The sequence below is a fragment of the Aotus nancymaae genome, unplaced genomic scaffold (genome assembly GCF_030222135.1).
Source record: "Aotus nancymaae isolate 86718 unplaced genomic scaffold, 86718_ANA_hifiasm-v0.15.2.pri h1tg000029l, whole genome shotgun sequence".
Lineage (NCBI taxonomy): Eukaryota > Metazoa > Chordata > Mammalia > Primates > Aotidae > Aotus > Aotus nancymaae.
In genome coordinates, this window is record NW_026988442.1 from 41,073,587 (window position 1) to 41,094,852 (window position 21,266).

Genomic DNA, 21,266 nt, shown 5'->3' on the forward strand with positions numbered 1-21,266 from the left:
CCCATGGAGTCTCAGGGAGTGGGCAGGCCCTGGGTCTGGACGGACAGCACTGGGCGCTCAGAGGTCAATAGAGTCGTTCCCCGGGGAGGGAACAGCCTGGCTGGAGACACCTCAGTGGAGAAGACGAGGGGTCACGCGTGCTGGGCCGGAGGCCTCGGCCTTTCTGCAGGGCCATGGGAGCCCAAGAGCGGCGCCATGTGCCGCAGTGGCCACGTGTGGTGTTGGGCACTTGAGAAGCAGCAGGTCCCCGCCACGTTTTGTGAGCGTCAGCCCCGGTTGAGTGTCATGAGTGTTTGAGGTATTCGGACTTCAGAGGCTTAGTGCCAGCAAAGGGTGTGGAGGATCTCCTTAGGACTTCCTCAGAATCACTGAATGTTAAACGTTTATTTTGGACATACTGACTCAAATAAAGTACGTGATCAAAATGGATTTCCCCTGTTTGTTTTTACTTTTCTCATGTGGTTACTAGAAACTTTCAAAAGTGTGGCTCCTGTCACTTCTGTTGGACGGGGCTTCTTGGGGCTCCTGAGCAGGGGATGCTGCGCCACCAGTGTGAAGGGCCTCAAGGTTGCAGAGGTGCTAAGGCGGGGACAGTGTGACCCTTGAGGCCGGCTCCAGGGACCAGGGAGAACAGGACTCGAGCCACAGTGGAAGCGGGGTTGTCACGGGAGCCGTGTGTCCGAGGAAAGGGTAGAGGTGCTTGTTGGCTGTGGAAGGCCCTGGACCTTCCTGCCCAGGGCTTCCCCTGTTGTCTCTGCACATCAGCGCTTGTTTAGTGAGTGCAAGCAGCGGGGGTCTGAGCATGCAGGGCGTCAGTGCAGGCCGCGTGGCAGGTGTGCATTGCAGTGGAAGGCGGTGTTCTCGTGGGGAGCACAGGAAAACAGCAAAGGGCCTTCCTGGGCGCAGGAGGTAGTTGGGTATGGGAGGGAGGGAGGGAGGGAGGCTCCTCCCGGGGTGACGGGGGCCTCTGTCCTCTTCCTGGGGTGACGGGGGCCTCTGTCCTGTCCTCTTCCCGGGGTGATGGGGGCCTCTGTCCTGTCCTCTTCCCGGGATGACGGGGGCCTCTGTCCTGTCCTCTTCCTGCAGTGATGGAGGCCTCTGTCCTGTCCTCTTCCTGGGGTGGCGGGGGCCTCTGTCTTATCCTCTTCCTGGGGTGACGGGGGCCTCTGTCTTGTCCTCTTCCTGGGGTGACGGGGGCCTCTGTCCTCTTCCCGAGGTGACAGAGGCCTCTGTCCTCTTCCCGGGATGACAGGGGCCTCTTTGCCTCTTCCCGGGGTGATGTGAGGCCTCTCTCCTGTTGCACAGTCTCCATGATGCAGCAGCAGGCGGCCACGTCACACTACAGCTCCACGCAGGGTGGCAGTCAGCACTACCAGGGCCAGTCATCCATTGCCATGATGAGCCAGGGCAGCCAGGGGAGCAGCATGATGGGGCAGCGGCCCGTGGCGCCCTACCGGCCCTCCCAGCAAGGTAATGCCCAGCCAGGCAGGGTCTCAGGCGCAGCTGACGGCCACGGGTCATGAAATGCCAGCCTGTGGGTGCTGCTCTGCGGGGCGCATGGGGGAGTGAGGCTTTGCGTCTTGGTGTGTGTTGAGTGTGGGCGCTGGCTGTGCGGGGCTGGAGTGGGGCCCGCTGAGGGGTCTCCTGTCCCCAAGAAGTCAGTGTTGGGGGTGGGTGGCAATTGTGATTAAGAGTGTCACAGCCAGGCCAGGCTCATCCCTGTATTCCCAGCACTTTGGGAGACAAGCCTGACCAACATGGTGAAATTCCATCTCTACTATAAATACCAAAAATAAGTTGTTTACAGCAACACCGTGGGTGTTCTCCCGGGGGTGGGCAAGGCCGCTCAGTGGGGCCTTGGCTTCCCCGCCGAGTGAAGGGGTCCTCAGCAGGAGGAGGCCACGGCCCGCACTGGTGCTGACTGTGGCTCCCCCGCAGGCTCTTCCCAGCAGTACCTGGGCCAGGAGGAGTATTACGGCGAGCAGTACGGTCACAGCCAGAGCGCTGCAGAGCCCCTGGGCCAGCAGTACTACCCCGACGGTGAGTGCCCGCGGGGCCCGGCCCCACCCAGGAAAGCAGAGTAGTGCCGGGGCGAGTGGGCTGCTACTGCATGTGTCCTCGGTCATTCCAGCTCAGGCCTGGGCTACAGGAAGAGTGGCCAGATGCCTGTACCTGCCACCCCCAGCACCTGCCCCTGCCCCCTCTCATCTCTGTATTTTCCCGTTGTCACCTTTCAGTCTTCTTTCCGTAGTCCCAGGGCTGTGGAGGGGGGATACTGAAGGTGGTCCTGGCTGAGCACAGTGGCTCACACCTGTCATCTTGGCACTTCGGGAGGGCGAGGCAGGAGGATTGCTTCAGCCCAGGCAACCGAAGCCACACAGCCATGATCATGCCATTGCACTCCAGCCTCAGTGACAGCAAGTCCCTGTCTCTAAAAAAGTAAAAACAATAAGAGGTGTTCTTGGAGGCTGGGTTCATCCCCGGGAGGCATCCAGGCAGGGAGCTGGCCTCAGCCAGCCAGGTGCAGGTGCACAGCCAGGTGGGGAGGCGGATGGGCAGGTGGCAGCAGGGCAAGCCCCCCTTGCCACGTGATGGTCACATGCAGGGAAGGCCTCGCTGAGGGGTGGACACCTGCCCACGTCCTCCCAGGAGCCAGTGGCAGGGAGGAGAAGTCAGTTGGGTCACTAGTGTGGCCGTGGGCGGCCGCTGGGAGCACTGATCCTCTGCACAAATCCTCAGGTAGCCTCACAGTCGCCCCAAGAAGAAGGAGGTATTGATGTCTGCATTTCAGCGAGGAGGCCGGGGCGTGGTCGGTCTATGGGGACATGGGTCCTGCTGGCTCCAGTTGTCCCCCTGGCCCGACAGTGTCTTCCCAGCCTGGGTCTCAGTTGCCTCCTCCGTGATCTTGCAGCCTCTGCTGACTGTTGCTGTCTCCGTTTCACACAGGCCATGGCGATTATGCCTACCAGCAGTCATCATACACAGAGCAGAGCTACGACCGGTCGTTTGAGGAGTCCACGCAGCACTACTACGAGGGGGGTAAGGAGCTCGGCCGCGTGCTGGGCTCGGGTGTGAGCGCCACGTGAAGCAGAGTTAAGACACTGCACCCTTAGGAGCGCGTGTGCCTGCCTTCAGCACGTCTGCCTTAAATCACAGCACAGCACCGTGTGCGGAGACAGTGCCTTCCTCTGGGAGCTGGAAATTCAGGCTGTGTCGGGAGCCCCGCTTGCCTTACGTGTGTGTTCATGAGAAAGGGGAAAGGGGTCAGCTGGCCATGCTGGGGCTGGGGGCGCAGACTGTTACTGGGTCTGGCCAGGCAGCGTGGGGCCTGCAAGCCACACTCGGTGCTTCCTCCACAGAGGCCAGCAGTGGCTGCGCTGGGTGTGGCCTTGCAGTTCTTCAAACACCTGCAGGCCAGGAAACGGACATCTGTGGCTGGGGGCTTGCCGCCCTTCCTGGGGTCCTGGGCTGTGCTGTGCTAGGGGCTGTGCATCAGATAGACTTGCCCATTTCTGTGGTGTCTGTGCTCCTGCCCTGGCTACTCTGAAACCCCAGTAGAACATCCCAGAATGTGGAGTTGGGAAGAGGTACACACACAGCCAGTTCCAGCCCGCCCTGGGATAAAGGTAGCCCCCAGAGAAGAGTTGATGATCACCTTGCGGGATTGCGTGACCTTGTCCGGGAGATAAGGCGGGCCTGCAGGCCCTGGGGAGAGGGGCTTCGTGTCCACTCGTACTGACCAGCAGGCAGCAGTGGCCAAGGCCTTCTCACTTCCGGGCCTCGATTTACCAAGAGGTAACAGTGTCCAGAGTAGGTGAGGCTTCAACAAAGCAAGCAGGCTCTAAATGGCTACAGATTTCCTTGTTTGGGTTACTTTTTTTTTTTTCGAGATGGAGTCTTGCTCTGTTTCCCAGGCTGGAGTGCAACGGCACGGTCTCAGCTCACTGCAACCTCTGCCTCCTGGGATCAAGCGATTCTCCTGCCTCAGCCTCCCGAGTAGCTGGGATTACAGGCACCTGCCACCATACCCGACTAATTTTTGTATTTTTAGTAGAGACAGGGTTTTGCCATGTTGGGCAAGCTGGTCTCGAACTCCTGACCTCATAATCCGCCTGCCTCATCCTCCCAAAGTGCTGGGATTACAGGCATTCTGGGTTATTTCTTAAAGAATTGAATGTGTAAAAGTTTTGCTTCTGAGCTTACACGTCTCGGTCTGCTGTGAAGAAACCACGCAAGTGTAGGCCTGTATAGGAACATTACAGTATGAGCCACAAATGCCTGTGACGTTTAAACGTCAGTTATACTTTCAAACACCTGGGGGAACAAAAAGTGCGTGAATAAATAAGAAAGAGGCTGGGCGCAGTGGCTCACGCCTGTAATCCCAGTACTTTGGGAGGCCAAGGCAAGCAGATCACTTGAGGCCAGGAATTTGAGACCAGCCTGACCAACGTGGTGAAACCCCGTCTCTACCAAAAAATACAAAAATTAGCTGGCTGTGGTGGTGCACACCTGTAGTCCCAGTTAGAAGGCTAAGACAGGAGAATCTCTTGAATCCGGGAGGCAGAGGTTGCAGTGAGCCGAGATCACGCCACTGCATTTCAGCCTTGTGACAGAGTAGGACCCTGTCTCAAAAAAAAAAAAAAAAAAAAATGCCAGGTGCAGTGGCTCACACCTGTAATCCCAGCACTTTCGGAGGCCGAGGCAGGCAGATCACCTGAGGTCAGAAGTTCAAGGCCACCCTGGCCAACACGGTGAAACTCCATCTCTACTAAAAATACAAAAATTAACTGGACATGGTGGCGTGTGCCGGTAGTCCCCAGCTACTTGGGAGGCTGAGGCACAAGAATCGATTGAACCCGAGAGGCAGAGGTTGCAGTGAGGTGTAGGTTACAGTGAGCCAAGACCATGCCATTGCACTCCAGCCTGGGCAACAAGAGTGAAACTCTCTCTCAAAAAATAATAAAAATAAATAAAGAAATGGCCAGGCACGGAGGCTTATGCCTGTAATACCAGCACATTGGGAGGCCAAGGCAGGAAGATTGCTTGAACTCAGAGGAGTTTGAGGCCAGCATGAGCAACATGGCAAAACCCTGTCTCTACAAAAAAAACCCAAAAAGTTAGCCAGGTGTGGTGGCAGGCATCTGTAATCCCAGCTACTCAGGAGGCTGAGGTGGGAGAATTGCTTAAGCTCAGAGGCAGAGGTTGCAGTGAGTTGAGATTGCGCCACTGCACTCCAGCCTGGGTGACAGAGGTAGACCCTGTCTCAAAAAGAAGAAGCCACCCTGTGGCCAGTGCCCAGAGGCCATCTTTTGGCATACTGGCTGCAGTGGCGCCCCGGTCAGCCTGGGAGCCTGCAGGGTCTCTGCCGTCTTGGTCCTGGTCCTGGCCCTGGCCCTGCCAGCTGGAGCAGTTTCAGCTTTGTCCGTGGTGAGGTGTCCACGTGCATCTGCCCAAGGCTGCCACACTTTATTCCAAAAACAAACAGGATGTGCTACTTAGCCTTTCAACGTCTGACATAGATACCTTCTTTTCAAAGAGGACCTTGCTCTGTTACGTAGGCTGGAGTGCAGTGGTGTGATCGTGGTGCACTGGCAGCCTTGAAATCCCAGGCTCAGTGATCCTCCTGCCTCAGCCTCTAGATACTGGGACTACAGGCATGCACCACCATGCCTAGCTTTTTTTTTTTTTTTTTTTTTTTTTTTTTTTTTTTTTTTGAGACAGAGTCTCGCTCTGTCGCCCAGGTTGGAGTGCAGTGGTGCGATCTCGTCTCATTACAACCTCTGCCTCCTGGGTTCGAGCAATTCTCCTGCCTCAGCCTCCTGAGTAGCTGGGACTACAGGTGCGTTCCACCACCCCTGGCTAATTTTTTTGTTTTTTAGTAGAGATGGGGTTTCACCATATTGACCAGGCTGGTGTTGAACCCCTGACCTCGTAATTTGCCTGCCTCAGCCTCCCAAAGTGCTGGGATTACAGGTGTAAGCCACCGCGCCTGTTGGGCTGTTTTTTAATTTTTGTAGAGATAAGGTCTCGCCGTGTTGCCCAGGCTAGTTTTGAACTCCTGGGCTCATGTGGCATGTCAGCCTCCCACAGGGCAGGGGCTCCAGGCGCCTGTCGTGCCCGGCCGATGCGCACGTCAGCCTCCCACAGTCAGGGACTCCAGGCGACCGTCGTGCCTGGCTGACGCGCACGTCAGCCTCCCACAGGGCAGGGCTCCAGGCGCCCGTCGTGGCCGGCTGACGCGCACGTCAGCCTCCCACAGGGCAGGGCTCCAGGCGCCCGTCGTGCCCGGCTGACGCGCACGTCAGCCTCCCACAGGGCAGGGCTCCAGGCGCCCGTCGTGCCCGGCTGACGCGCACTTCAGCCTCCCACAGGGCAGGGCTCCAGGCGCCCGTCGTGCCCGGCTGACACGCACGTCAGCCTCCCACAGGGCAGGGCTCCAGGCGCCCGTCGTGCCCGGCTGACGCGCACGTCAGCCTCCCACAGGGCAGGGCTCCAGGCGCCCGTCGTGCCCGGCTGATGCGCACGTCAGCCTCCCACAGGGCAGGGCTCCAGGTGCCCGTCGTGCCCGGCTGATGTGCACTCTGTAGCTTGCTGTGGGTCACACACTCTTGCCATCCATCATTGATGAGAAATTTGCTAAAAAGCTTAGTAACCTCTTAAGACCAGTAAGACAGTGGCATGGTTTCCTCCTTGGTTTAGAAGGCTTTCATTCCATCTGCTTGTTAATTAGACTCTGACATGAGGAGAACACATACGCAGGTGACACTACCCTACAGCAGGTGGTACTGCACAGGGTGAGGGGTCTGGGGGGGCTTTGTTCTGAAGAGACTGGGGGACGCATCATAGCCACCTTCAAACACAATTGTGGCCCATGGTACAGTGGAGAGACTGGGGGACGTCAGGAGGAATAGGTCAAAGGCACCATAAAGAACTTTCCAGGCCGGGTGCGGTGGCTCCCGTCTGTGATCCCAGCATTGTGGGGGCCAGGGCAGAGGATTGTGTGAGCCTGGGAAGTTGAGATCAGCCTAGGCAACATAGTGAGACCCCCTCTCTACTAAAAATCAGAAAAATTAGCCAGGTATGGTGGCAAGCGCCTGTTGTCCCAGCTACTTGGGAGGCTGAGGCGGGAGCATAGCTTGAGCCCAGGGGGTCAAGGCTGCAGTTAACTGTGGTTGTACCACTGTGCTCCAGCCTTGGTAATAGAGGGAGACCCTGTCTTAAAAAAAAAGAGAGAGAGAGAATGTTCCAACTTTGAGTCATCCCTCAGCAGGATGAGTCGGACAGGCTGGGGCCGGAATTGTTTCTGGTGACAGCATCCATTAGGAGCCTGCAGAGTCCAATAAAACAGGAGGGTGCTCCAGAGCCAACAAACACATAGGGTTTTTGAAAAAAAAAAAAAAAAAAAGAAAACAGGAGGGTGCTCATGCACAGGGCATCAGTAATACGAGGGGACCAGAGTGGGGCTGACCAAGTCAGGAGGGGACACCAGGGGCCACGGGGCCACGCATGCTGGGCAGGAGCATTGGGATGTGGTGCGTGGTGGGGAGGGGCCCAAGCCCTGCACTTGCATGGGAGTGAGGTTTGCAGTGGCTCAGACTGCGCAGAGCCTGGCCCCTTGTGACCTGGCTGCTGGGCACCGTGGCCCTTAGGAGAGACCGCCGTATGAGCTGCAAGAGCCGGGTGTGGAGCCGGATGGGATGCGCCTTCTCTGTGAAAATGCAAGGAAGATGAGACTGTACGCTTGCGCACACGCACGCTCACGCTATCAGCCAACTGGACAAACACCAAAACAACAAGCAGAAACGCTTACAGCGGGAGATGGGGTTAGGCTAGAGCAGGCGTGGACGTGGCCGCCTTCCCGGACCTCTTGAAGGTGTGGGTCTGTCTGCATTTACCTTTGAATCATGTGGATGTGCTGGCAGCTTCAGAAGTTAACCATCACTGGGACCGGGAACAGTGGCTCATCCCTGTAATCCCAGCACTTTGGAAGGCTGAGGCAGGTGGATCACGTGAGGTCAGGAGTTTGAGACCAGCCTGGCCAACATGGTGAAATTCCATCTCTACTCAAAAATACAAACATTAGCCAGGCTTGATGGCACGTGTCTGTAATCCCAGCTTCTTGCAAGGCTAAGGCAGGAGAATCAATTGAACCCGGGAGGCAGAGGTTGCAGTGAGCTGAGATCACCCAAGTGCACTGCAGCCTGGGGCGACAGAGCGAGATTCCATCTGGAAAAAAAGGAACGTCATTGGCTGTCACAGAAACTGAAAGGACCCCACCTTATGGCTGTCCACACCTGGAGTCCCGAGAGCGGCCGGCGTGTCGTGTGTGTTTCACAGGCTATCGCCAGGTGGTGACCAGTGTGTCCCAGGGGTGGACGACAGGGTGGGGAGGCCGGGGCAGCACTGGGGCTGCCTTGGCTGCGTCCTCGTGTGGATCACTGTTATTATGTGACGGCTCTGAGCTGCCCGTTCACTTATTCCTTGTGGCCGATTGTGACCGCATCGTGCTCCTTCTGAGCAAGCAGAGGGCACATGCTGGCATCTTGTTACACAGATGCACCAGGCTGCCCAGCGCCTTCTCACAAACACCCCGCAGAATGCCGGAGGGTTCTTAGAGGAAGAAAAGAAGAACCATGGAGTGTTTGCTGCTACAGAGGAAAGGCCTCATATCTACCCGCCCCATTGCTTTCCTGTCACCATGGAGTGTTCACTGCTGCAGAGGAGAGGCCCCATATCTACCCGCCCCATTGCTTTCCTGTCAAGAGCACAGCCTGGGCTCCCCTGGCTCTGCCGGGTTCATGAAACACATCTGAAAATAGCGAAGGGCTTTTCCACAGCCTTTGTGACCCCTTTCCCTGCAGAGTTATCTCAGCAGCCCTCTTTCTCCAGGGATAGGGCAGCTGCTGCCTGTTCACACTGGACTGCCTGATCACCCACTGGGGTGCGAGAGCCAGGCCTGGTCCCTGTGTACTGGGGCTGTGTGTTCTGAGCTGGCACTCGCACAGTTATTGCATGCCTGCTGTGTGCCAGGGCAAAGCTGGCCCATTTCCTACAAGCTGCCTCCTTAATTATATAAAGAATAAAGTGGGCTATAAAACATGAGAATATGCAGGCTGACCCCCAGAAACCTGACACCGCTGAGAAACCCCCCACGTCAGATGGCTTTCGTGGGGGCAGGATCAAGAACAGCGACCTTGTCTTCCCACGTGATGATGACAGCCCCTTTGCCAGCTGTCGCTGGAACCGGCCCTGGATTTTGAGGGAGGTGTGGAAGTTCAGGACTCAAGGGATTTCCTGGATGAAGAATGACTGGGAAGGCTCAAGCAGGTTTCTCCAAAGCTCTCACCTTAGGGAGGAGCTCAGCCTGGAACAAGAACGGGTGTTTTGTCATCCCATCTAACCACAGGTTGAGTTACCCTAATGGGTTTTTAAGCTATTCCAATGTGCATTATCTCAATAAAGCTGTTATTTTAAAAAATACATTACTAGATTCCAGTTTTAAAATACTTAAATTTTATAGCTTCTGAAAAAGGAAAGTTATTTCCAACCAGAAAAGTAAAATAGGAAAATTGACTCTTTGCACAGAGCATGGTGGCTTACGCCTGTAATCCCAACAGTTTGGAAGGCCGGTGCAGTAGGATTGCTTGAGGTTAGCCTGGGAAACATAAGGAGACCCTGTCTCTACAAAAGATTTAAAAATTATCTGGGCATGCTGGTACACACCTGTAGTCCTAGCTACTCGGGAGGCTGAAGTCAGAGGATCACTTGAGCCAGGGAGATTGAGGCTGCAGTGAGCTTTAATGGCACCACTGCACTCCAGCCTGGGTGATGGAGCGAAGGCCTGTCTCTGAAAAAAATAAAATAAAATTACATCTGCACAGACTCTATGCCCAGATAAGGTCCCATTCACAGGCACTTGGCTCACTTGAGCCCTGGAGGTGGAGGCGGAGGCTGCAGGGAGCTGAGATTGCGCCACTGCACTCCACCTGGTGGCAGAGTGAGTTACTAATAATAACTTGGCTTTCATCAGTTCTTTCTGAAGCCTTTGACTGAGTCCTTCCAGGACTTCAGCATCTCTCTGGGGAGCACAGATCCGCCCACAACGCTGGCGTTCGTCTCTGTCTTCGTTGTCGCTTTAACAGTTTCATTTCTTAGCTTTCCATTTGTATTTCTGTAAGATAAGAAAAAGGTGTAGTTTAGTATTTGAATCGTTGTGAGAAAGCGCACATGCCAAAGCCACCGATTTGGTTTTGGAATTCCAGAGTTACCGTGTCGTGAGCCGCTCACAGAATGCGCTCCCTTAGCCTGGGCGGCTCCCTTAGCCTGCGCGGGAAGTCATCTCCGTGTCTCCTCCTCCCTCCAGGAAACTCTCAGTACAGCCAGCAGCAGGCCGGGTACCAGCAGGGCGCCGCGCAGCAGCAGGCCTACTCCCAGCAGCAGTACCCCAGCCAGCAGAGCTACCCCGGGCAGCAGCAGGGCTACGGTAAGTGGGGACATGTTCCTCAGGGCCCCCAGCGCCCACTCCTGGCACACATGGGCACGTGTGCAGCAACCCTGGCACACATGGGCACGTGTGCAGCAACCCTGGCACACAGGCAAATGTGTAATCAGCTTCTTATTTTGAATAGCTTTAGGTTTCCAGAAAAGTTGGAAACATCCATGCATGTCAGCCTGAAACATTGTAACTTAAACATCAACATAAATTCATTGCCCACTCGGCCTGTAAGGGAGCCAGTGTCCTGTCCATCTGCCACCTGCACGCCCCATGCCCAGCTTCAACCTCTCTGACAGAGCAGATCAAAGCCTGTGGGTCTTGGCCTTCACTGCAGCTTAGAATCACCCAGGAAGCTTCTGAAAAGTAAGGTCTGGGGCTGCCGCAGATCAGTCTGAGCAAAATCTCAGTTCTCAGAATGAGCCCGACACACATGACTTCTTATGAGACTCATGCATGATTCTGCTGTGGTGAGGAAGGAGAGGCCCTGTTAAAGGTTGCTCACCCTTTAGGGCCATCGCTGATTAAATTGTAGTTTAAATATTACTTGAAGAGGCTGGGAGCGGCGGCTCACCCCTGTAATCCCAGCACTTTGGGAGGCAGAGGCGGGTGGATCACCTGAGGTCAGGGGTTCGAGACTAGCCTGACCAATATGGCGAAACCCCATCTCTACTAAAAATAAATTAGCCAGGCATGGTGGTGTGTGCCTGTAATCCCAGCTACTTGGGAGGCTGAGACAGGAGAATTGCCTGAACCTGGAAGATGGAGGTTGCAGTGAGCCGAAGTCGTGCCACTGCACTCCAGCCTGGGCGACAGAGTGAGACTCCATCTCAAAATAAAAAGAACTTACTTGAGGCTCATTGCGGTGGCTCATGTCTATAATCCCAGCACTTTGGGAGGCTGAAGCAGAAGGATTGCTTGAGCCCAGGAGTTTGAGACCAGCCTGGGTGACATAGTGAAAGCATCTCTACAAGAAGTACAAAAATTAGCCGGCATGGTGGTGTACTCCTGTGGTTCCAGCTACTTGGGAGGCTGAAGCGGGAGAATCGCTTGCGCCCAGAAGTTGGAGGTTGCCATGAGCCGAGATCATGCCACTGCACTCCATCCTGGGTGACAGAGTGAGACCCTGTCTCAAAAAAAAAATTACTTGGCCTTTATCAATTCTTTCCGAAGCCTTGACTCAGGCTTCCTAGAGACAATGCCTCTCTCCCTGCCTGTAGGCTTTTCGCAGCTCCTGTGATAGTTAAGTTACAGCAGCCAGTGTGACTGGCACCAGTGGGTTCTGGAGGGCTCTCCTGCTCTCCCGCCTTTGGGTAGCAGCAGCTCAGGGGTGATGGGGAGAGGCCGTCAGTGCCCCCATGCTGGTGGCAGGCTTGGGGCACAGTCCTGCGACCTCATGGAACTGGAGGGGCTGGTGAGTTGGTTGCGTGCTGCTCACGCCGTGCAGAGTTAACGTGGAGCTCCTGGAGATGCAGAAAGACATTTGCGCCCGTTTTGGCCGGCCTCACGGTTTCTGCTGTTTTCTCAGGGCCTGCCCAGGGAGCCCCCTCGCAGTACCCCGGCTACCAGCAAGGCCAAGGCCAGCAGTACGGAAGCTACAGAGCACCGCAGACGGCGCCCTCTGCCCAGCAGCAGCGGCCCTACGGCTATGAGCAGGCAAGCCTTTTGGATAGTAACAGATGTGCCCATCCGCCTTGCGTATTGAGACTTAATGACGATTTCTCTTATGGCCATGAGGAGTAATGAGCTAGAACTAACTGGCTTCCAGGGTTCCTTCCAGAATGTTAAGTCTCTGAGCCTGTGAGGTTTTTCAGAATTACTTTTGTGTACACGCTCAGTCAGTCATGCAGCGGCTTTTCACGCCCTAGATTCACCGTTATCTGCATGCCTGATTCTCCCATTCATTCCTTCACTCTGCCCACGTTTGTTGCGTACTGGGCACGTGGCAGTTCTCTGCTGGGTGCCTGGCATGTGGCCATGACATGAACCCTGTGGTTTTAGAGCTTATGTCTTGCTCCGGAGACCGTCATTCGTCCCATGGGGCCAGACCTTGCTGAGCACGGAACGGGGAGCCCCTAGTGGAGTTTGCATTCCGGGTGGGGGTGCAGGCGGCCGCATTAGGCCAGTGTGGACAATTCCAGAAGGAAGACACAGTGGGGAGTGGCGGGCAGCCGCAGGCTCAGCCCAGGGAAGGGGGAGTGCTTTCTGTCCAGGGACAGTGATCAGGACTCTGAAAGAGCTGAGGAAAGAGCACCTTGGAAGCTGGAAGAGTGGGAGCTCCCGGGACAGTGACAAGGCCAGTGTGGCGGGAGGCAACAGGGACAGGTGGGCGTGGGGGCCCCCATAGAGGAGGCATCACTGTCACTCTGAGTGGGACAGGGCCACTAGAGGAGGATAGGGTCTGTGTGGTGGGAGCACTGTGGGGGCAAGGGTCTCCCAGAGGAGAATGAGCCAGGCACAGGAAGGGGCGTGCCAAGGTCCTGAGGCACCAGGCGGTTTGTCCCGGTGAAGGCAGCAGAAAGGACGCTGGGTGGCTGGAGCTCGGGGCACACGAGGGAGAGTGATCTTGGAGAGCTGGGGACACACGAGGGAGAGTGATCTTGGAGAGCTGGGGGCACACGAGGGAGAGTGATCTTGGAGAGCTGGGGACACACGATGGAGAGTGATCTTGGAGAGCTGGGGACACGAGGGAGAGTCATCTTGGAGAGCTGGGGACACACGAGGGAGAGTGATCTTGGAGAGCTGGGGACACACGAGGGAGAGTCATCTTGGAGAGCTGGGGACACACGAGGGAGAGTCATCTTGGAGAGCTGGGGACACACGAGGGAGAGTCATCTTGGAGAGCTGGGGACACACGACGGAGAGTGATCTTGGAGAGCTCGGGGCACACAAGGGAGAGTGATCTTGGAGAGCTGGAGACACACGAGGGAGAGTGATCTTGGAGAGCTGGGGACACACGAGGGAGAGTGATCTTGGAGAGCTGGGGACACACGAGGGAGAGTCATCTTTGAGAGCTGGGGACACACGACGGAGAGTGATCTTGGAGAGCTCGGGGCACACGAGGGAGAGTGATCTTGGAGAGCTGGAGACACACGAGGGAGAGTGATCTTGGAGAGCTGGGGGCACACGAGGGAGAGTGATCTTGGAGAGCTGGGGACAAACGACGGAGAGTGATCTTGGAGAGCTCGGGGCACACGAGGGAGAGTGATCTTGGAGAGCTCGGGGCACACAAGGGAGAGTGATCTTGGAGAGCTGGGGGCACACGAGGGAGAGTGATCTTGGAGAGCTGGGGACAAACGACGGAGAGTGATCTTGGAGAGCTGGGGGCACACGAGGGAGAGTGATCTTGGAGAGCTGGGGGCACACGAGGGAGAGTCATCTTGGAGAGCTGGGGGCACACGATGGAGAGTCATCTTGGAGAGCTGGGGGCACACGATGGAGAGTCATCTTGGAGAGCTGGGGGCACACGAGGGAGAGTCATCTTGGAGAGCTGGGGACACACGAGGGAGAGTCATCTTGGAGAGCTGGGGACACACGAGGGAGAGTGATCTTGGAGAGCTGGGGACACACGACGGAGAGTGATCTTGGAGAGCTCGGGGCACACGAGGGAGAGTGATCTTGGAGAGCTGGGGGCACACGAGGGAGAGTGATCTTGGAGAGCTGGGGGCACACAAGGGAGAGCGATCTTGGAGAGCTGAGGGCACACAAAGGAGAGTGATCTTGGAGAGCTGGGGACACACAAAGGAGAGTGATCTTGGACAGTTTTCGGAGCCTCCTCTGAGAGAGTCCTTAGCAGGAAGTGGTGACTCTGTGTTGGTGACTCTGTGCTAGCTTGGAGGTGTTAGGGACAGTTTACAACGCCGATAAAATTTCAAAGCACTCCATCGATCAAGGTTGTTTTTCTCAGGGAATCGGATGGGTAGGCCGCCGCGTGCTGTTTTTTAAATGCTTCTCGGCCTGCTCCTCAGGAAGGCAAAGGGGCACAGTTAAGATGAAGAGACGGCACAGTACTGGAAGGGCACGCCCATTAGGCAGTTTCACAGGCGTCAGGAGTGCTCCTGGTCTGCTCTCGGGACACTGAGGCCACTGCAGCCAGCACCAGGGGCTGCCTCTCCCCAGCACGTGCTGGGCGCTGGTCAGCAGGGAACAGCCACGCTCTCTCTAGGGGCATCGTGCTGGAGTCTGGAAGGACAGCCGTCTGCGTCTTCATGTTAGAATCATTTGAATGATTCTGATGAGACGCCATACCTCCTTCATGCAGTCCTGAAAATAATTTCTTTGGATTTTGTGAAATAAGTTCTAACTTAATTATAGACTGAACCAGAGCACGTACAACTTTACGCCTACCTACGAAAAGACCGGGACCGGTCTTGGTGGCCCATGGTTGTAGTCCCGGCACTTTGGGAGGCCAAGGCAGGAGAGTTACTAGAGCCCAGGAGTTTGAGACCAGCCTGGGCAACATAGCGAGACCTCTCTCTACAAAAAAAAATAAGAAAAAGTAGTCGGGCATGGTGGTGCATGCCTGTAATCCCGGCTACTTGGAAGGCTGAGGCAGGAGGATCCCTTGAGCCCAGGAGGTCAAGGCTGCAGTGAGCTGTGATTGCACCATTACACTCCAGCCTGGGCTACAGAGAGTGAGACTTTGTCTTAAAAAAAAGAAAAAGAAAGGCAAAGGCCAGGTGTGGTAGCTCAGGCCTGTAATCCCAACACTGGGAGGCCGAGGCAGGTGGATCACCGGCAGGCAGGAGTTCAAGACCAGCCTGGCCAACATGGTGAAACCCCATCTCTTGTAAAAATATAAAAATTAGCAGGGTGCCTGTAAGCCCAGCTACTCAGGAAACTGAGGTGGGAGAATCTCTTGAACCTGGAAGTTGGAGGTTGCAGCGAGCGGAGATTGCACCACTGCACTCTAGCCTGGGCGACAGAGCAAAACTCTGTCTCAGAAAAAAAAAAAAAAAGACTCAAAGCAATGGAGAAGATAGAGATTTTCACATTTGGGGGAATGTTTTCATCTGACTGCAAAATATTCATGTAACATAGTCTTTCGTCGGAATCAAGTGTCAACTGTGGCCGTGGTGTTTCGGCACAGCACTGCCAGCGCTGGGCGTCTCCTGGGGGCCGTTGTGGCCACCATGTTATGTTTGCAGCACCTTTGGCCTCCACCCACAATGCCAGTAGCACGCACATCGCCCAGTCTGACAAAGTATCTCCAGACATTGCCGGATGTCCCCGGGGCATGCTGAAAAGTGTGCTGAGGCTTCGGGGTTGCCTGTGGGTTCCCAGGGCTCAGGGGCTGCTGTGCCCTCGCCTGAGCAGCTCTGGATTGGAGGCTTTCTGTCTTACCCAGTGGTGCAGGGGCAGAAAGACATCGGAACGGACTCCTGCTGACTAGGGTCCTCACAGCTGCTCTGAATAATGTGGCAGCCTGTGTTCCGCCAGAAACGTGATGTCTGGATTCTCGGTCAGGCCAAGACAGCTCTCCTCCCCCACCTCCCTCCCTCACTGTGGGCACTCAGGAAATCTGATCGTTAACTAGCTGGGGGCACATGGAGAATCAGGCATGCAGACCACGATTCGTGCCTTCCTCCACGGCAGTCTCCTGATTGGCTTTCATCACAGGTCTGGTGCTCCATTTGGCTCCTAAGGAATTCTCGGTCTTGTGGCCTTGCGGGCCGTGGGCTCTCTAGTTCTCTCTCCATATTTTGAGATGAAGTCTTGCTGTCGCCCAGGCTGGAGTGCAGCGGCGTGATCTCGGCTCACTGCAGCCTCCGCCTCCCGGGTTCTACCGATTCTCCTGCCTCAGCCTCCCAAGTAGTTGGGTTTACAAGCATGTGCCACCACTACCAGCTAATTTTTTATTTTTAGTAGAGATAGGGTTTTGCCATGTTGACCAGGCTGGTCTCGAACTCCTGACCTCAGGTGATCTGCCCTTTTTTGTTGTTGTTGTTTTAAGACAGAGTGTCACTCTGTTGCTCAGGCTGGAGTGCACTGGCATGAACACGGCTCACTGCAGCCTCAACCTCCTGGGCATGCGCCACAACATGCGGCTCATTCTTACTTTTTTTTTTTTCCTTTTTTTTTGAGACAACGTCTCATTCTGTTGCCCAGACTGGAGTGCAGTGGTGCGATCTCGGCTCACTGCAACCTCTGCCTCCTGAGTTCAAGCGATGCTCCTGCCCCAGCCTCCTGAGTAGCTGAGATTACAGGCACATGCCACCACACCTGGCTAATTTTTGTATTTTTAGTAGAGATGGGGTTTCACCATGTTGGTCAAGCTGGTCTTGAACTCCTGACCTCGTGATCTACCCTCCTCAGCCTCCCAAAGTGCTGGGATTACAGGCGTGAGCCACTGAGCCTGGCTGTTTTTTTCTTTTTTGAGGCAGGGTCTCACTCTGTCACCCAGACTGGAATACAGTGGCATGATCTCAGCTAACTGCAACCTCCACCTCCCAGGCTCTGGCAATTCTCCTGCCTCAGCCTCCTGAGTAGCTGGGATTACAGACGTGTGCCACTACTGCCCAGCTATTTTTTTTTTTTTTTTTTTTTTTTTGTATTTTTAGTAGAGATGGGGTTTCACATGTTGGCCAGGCTGGTCTTGAACTCCTGATCTCAAATGATCCAGTCGCCTCAGCCTCCCAAAGTGCTGGGATTACAGGTGTGAGTCACTACACCCAGCTGAGGCTAATTTTTTCTATTTTTTTGTAGAGATGAGGTCTTGCTGTGTTGCCCAGGCTGATATGAAACTCCCAGGTTCAAGCAATATTCCTACCTCGGCCTCCCACATTGCTGGGATCACAGGCATGAGCCACTGCACCCAGCCTTCAGATTTTTTTTTAAGTTTTTTGAAACAGGGTCTTACCCAGAGTAGAGTGCAGTGGGGCAGTCATGGCTTACTGCAGCCTTGACCTCCTGGGCTCAAGCGATCCTCCCACCTCACCTTCCAGGTAGCTGGGACTATTGGCATATGCCACACCTGGCTAATTTTTGGATTTTTGTAGAGATGGAGTCTTGCCATGTTGCCCAGGCTGGGTCTTCAATTTTTTTTTTATAGATCGAAGCCTATTACCCTGGTTACCCCCTGCTCCCATTTTCTGGGGGCTCCCAAGGGGGCCCACTTGGAGGAGAGCCTGCCTGCATAGCAGGTCCAGCATAAGGGTCTGATGCCAGGCACCTGGCACAGATCCAGCCACAGCGATCCCCGTGTGTGACTGATCGAACAAGCCTTGGCCCTCACTATGTTGTTAGCCACAGGCTTGGCTGGTGGTTTCTGGAAAGCCATTTGCTGCCCCCCAAAGATGTGGGCAGAGGTTGTTTGCTTGCCATTGTCCCTCCTATCCCCGTCCCGGCTGGGAGGGGACGTCTGTCTTCCTAACTCATGACTATAGGGGTGTAATCTGTGTCTTGCTCTCTTTTAGGGCCAGTATGGAAATTACCAGCAGTAAGGGACACATGGCTGGAGCCCTTGTGGTAGCGTGTTCATCCAGGGGCCGGATGGGCTGGTGGCAGCTCTGGTGAATTGTGACATGTTGGTTACCCTTTCGCCCAGTGCCACGTCTGCATGTGAAACGTGCTCATTTCATGCTGGGTATGACGCCGAGCGCACACCGCTGGTGCGAGACCGCGCTTGGCGGCGTGATACTTTTGGTGCTGTGTATAGTATTGTATGTCGGTACATGGAGAGGTATCCTTTTTTTTGTCCCCCCGCCCCCTTCTCAACGTTTCTAGCTACTTTGGGGGTCATTTTGTCATCAGAGCATTTCTGTGCCCAGGGATGGGACGGATCTCAAAGACACCATAGTCCACCTGTTCCGATCAACAGACCTTAGGTCTCATTTCTCTCCTCATACAGTTGCTGTAACATGGGCTGTCAACTTTTCTTTAACTGGTTACGCCACAGCTAGACACACATGCAGCCCCTGGAGGGCAGCCTCTTCCTGTGCCTTGATGGGCGGGTGGGAGGGCGTCTTCTGTGTGCTGGGTCAGTTTCTGTCACATAACAAAAAGAAGAAACATCTCCCACGGGAGAGGCCACAGATGGCCATTTCCAGAGCTTGCTCATGGCCTGTCTCTCACCAATTCCATTTATCAAAAAAGCTACATGTTTTTGTATTTAAAAGTAAACAGGAATCAATGACTGTATTCCAAATAAACATGAATCCCTAAGGTCCTGGGTGAATCGCCTGACCCAGGGCGAGCGGTGTTGCTGAAGGAAGGAGGGGCAGCTCTCTGGGAAGTGGGCCGTCAGAGATTACTCTGGCTTTGACCCTTGTTTAGCTGATAGTCATTTCTGGGATTGGAATATTTAATATGCCCAATGCTAAATTGATAGGTAATTTAAAATATTGACACCAGATTTTCCAAACAGTTGGCAAGTTGTTTATATTATTTCTTCCAGGACCTACTTGCTCAGATCTCCAAGCAAGCATTTCTTTTCTTTTAGGGATGTCTGAAAGTGACATCCAGTAACTTAACTGTGTTCTTTCTAATGAAAAATAAAGGTTTTATATAGTGAAACTTAAGTAATTTTTACATTTCTAGGATATTAAATCCCATTTCAATTCTGTGTAAACATTAAAGACAGCACACTTGGAAAAGTGTGGTCAAAGGAAAAAAATCCTACGAATAACTCGCATGGACATTTGATCAACCTTTACTTGGAATAATACTCATATTTGCTATGAATCCTTTTAAAAAACATCTTTGGATAAATGCTGGTGAATTTCGAAGAACTACCAAGAAAATACAAAAGATACGCAGTGCTTGATAAACGAGGCCTACTAATAATGACGTTTCTCTTTAACTGATGTTTCGTTTTAAAAGTTAAAAGTAGTTCTTCATCCAGAGTTCAATGCTTTAGAATTTACAGGGTACATACGTGTTTTGTTTGAATTAATCCTGACAGCCCCTGTGAGGAAATTTTTTTAGAGATGAAGAACTAAGGCTCAGATTAAAGGACTTGGCTGTGTTGAGTGCCAGTCCTGTCATAGGACGTTCCTCCCCCGTCCATGAGACAGGTGTCACACAGAATTGGGGATAGCAGTGTTTATTTTGTAAGCATAAGGGTTTTTTAAACCCTTAACACTGGTAAGGGCTTAAAAGTAAATGTGTATGTTGATATTACTGAAGAGAGTTCTTAATTGCTAATTGACAAAAGTATTAGCAATTTCAGTTAGGGAGTCTTCTCCCTTGATTTTGTTCTTTTCATGTCAATTTTCATAGAACTAATTTGCAAACTCAGTCGGGGACTAAAATTTCCCACTGAAAATGTTAAACATTTTAGGTAACTGTGAAAATAGTTTATTTTTATTCCTTGCCAATCTGGGAATATGCCTTTTGTGTGTGTGTGTGTGTGTGTGTGTGTGTGTGTGTGTGTGTGGTTTAAGTGCTGTATTAATAATACTTTCTGAAAGAAAAGGACACTTATCCCAAAATTTCAATCTGAAATGTCTTACATTAAGAATATCTTGAATGTTGTGTACATATTTTAAAAAGCACTTTGCAAAATAGTTTGTACATTTATTTCCTAATTTATACATGATTTTTGGTGTTAATATATTTAATGATTAATAACAGAATGTTTATTTAATGTGTTGTCCATTTTTATGTAATATTGTGGGGGAAAGTGATGCCAGCAATTCCTTTTCATTAACTTATTGTATCTTCTATCATATGAATGTTGAGAAAAGCTTAGGCTAACATGAATTGTTCGTGAAGTGTGGTTGATGGTGCTTTGTTTTTTTCTGACTACTTCTATGGAAGGCCAGTGAAGAAGCAAAGGAAGACATGCAAATTGATGCTCATTCTTCTTCCTATTCCCTGACATCCAGCAAATTGTGAATTTGAAAAATGATGGCCACAATTTTCAGAAGCGCTGACAAATTTCATATTGGTAGGCAAAAGCTCATCACCCATTAGGGTTTGTTGTTGAATCAACAGTACTTAGCATATTAAAACAGTACATCAGAACTCAGGCCCAGAGTCTTTATGAATGGGATTAAGGCGGACAAGATCTCCTAAAATCTGAAAAGAAACCTTAATATGCTCATCTGGTTGGAGTCTACGTGAAGCTCTGAGTTTTTCTACATATCGGGGGCACCCTTTCAACACTGTACAGAGTACAAGACTTTTCCATTTCCATTAAAAAATGTTTAGCTGGGCCGGGCGCGGTGGCTCACGCCTGTAATCCCAGCACTTTGGGAGGCCGAGGCGGGCGGATCACGAGGTCAAGAGATCGAGACCATCGTGGTCAACATGGTGAAACCCCGTCGCTACTAAAAATACAAAAAAAAAAATTAGCTGGGCATGGTCGCGCGTGCCTGTAATCCCAGCTACTCAGGAGGCTGAGGCAGAATTGCCTGAACCCAGGAGGCGGAGGTTGCGGTGAGCCGAGATCGCGCCATTGCACTCCAGCCTGGGTAACAAGAGCGAAACTCCGTCTCAAAAAAAAAAAAAATGTTTAGCCACTTCATTTCTATTTATTGAACAAGTCAAATTTGTCTGGTTTGTGAGTACATTCGGAAAACATCCTGGATATCGGTTAATTTTTTTTCTGTCGGAGTTTGACGTATAAATTGTTTATGGTTTTGGTGTAATCTCTTAATATAAAACTGGTTCTTCAACAATCATCCTATAAAGTGAGTTTTGATGAAGGTAATGGGATTTTGGTGTGATTTGTTTTGCAAACACTTATTACCAGGACCCGGTAGATTGTCAGCTCGGTTCCTGGGCAGAGTCCCCGTGCGTCCGCGCCGGATTCCCCGCGGCTAGAAGGCGG

The 21,266-nt window shown here is 53.1% G+C and overlaps 1 protein-coding gene across 8 annotated transcripts in view; it reads left to right on the forward strand.

Moving 5' to 3' along the window:
- SS18L1 (SS18L1 subunit of BAF chromatin remodeling complex) overlaps positions 1-21,146 on the forward strand; it is a 37,933-nt gene extending 16,787 nt beyond the window's left edge. For 6 of the 8 annotated variants that reach the window (XM_021672449.2, XM_064382572.1, XM_064382576.1 and 3 more), the window contains 5 exons: positions 1,306-1,470; positions 1,939-2,040; positions 2,947-3,039; positions 10,364-10,483; positions 12,021-16,999. In XM_021672449.2, coding sequence (XP_021528124.2) covers positions 1,306-1,470; positions 1,939-2,040; positions 2,947-3,039; positions 10,364-10,483; positions 12,021-12,235 — 695 coding nt within the window. In that variant the 3' untranslated portion in view covers positions 12,236-16,999. Of the gene's footprint in view, positions 1-1,305; positions 1,471-1,938; positions 2,041-2,946; positions 3,040-10,363; positions 10,484-12,020; positions 17,000-17,907 lie in introns of those variants that run through there. The other 2 variants (XM_021672450.2, XM_021672446.2) reach the window with 1 other exon arrangement.
- The last annotated feature ends 120 nt before the right edge of the window (positions 21,147-21,266 follow it).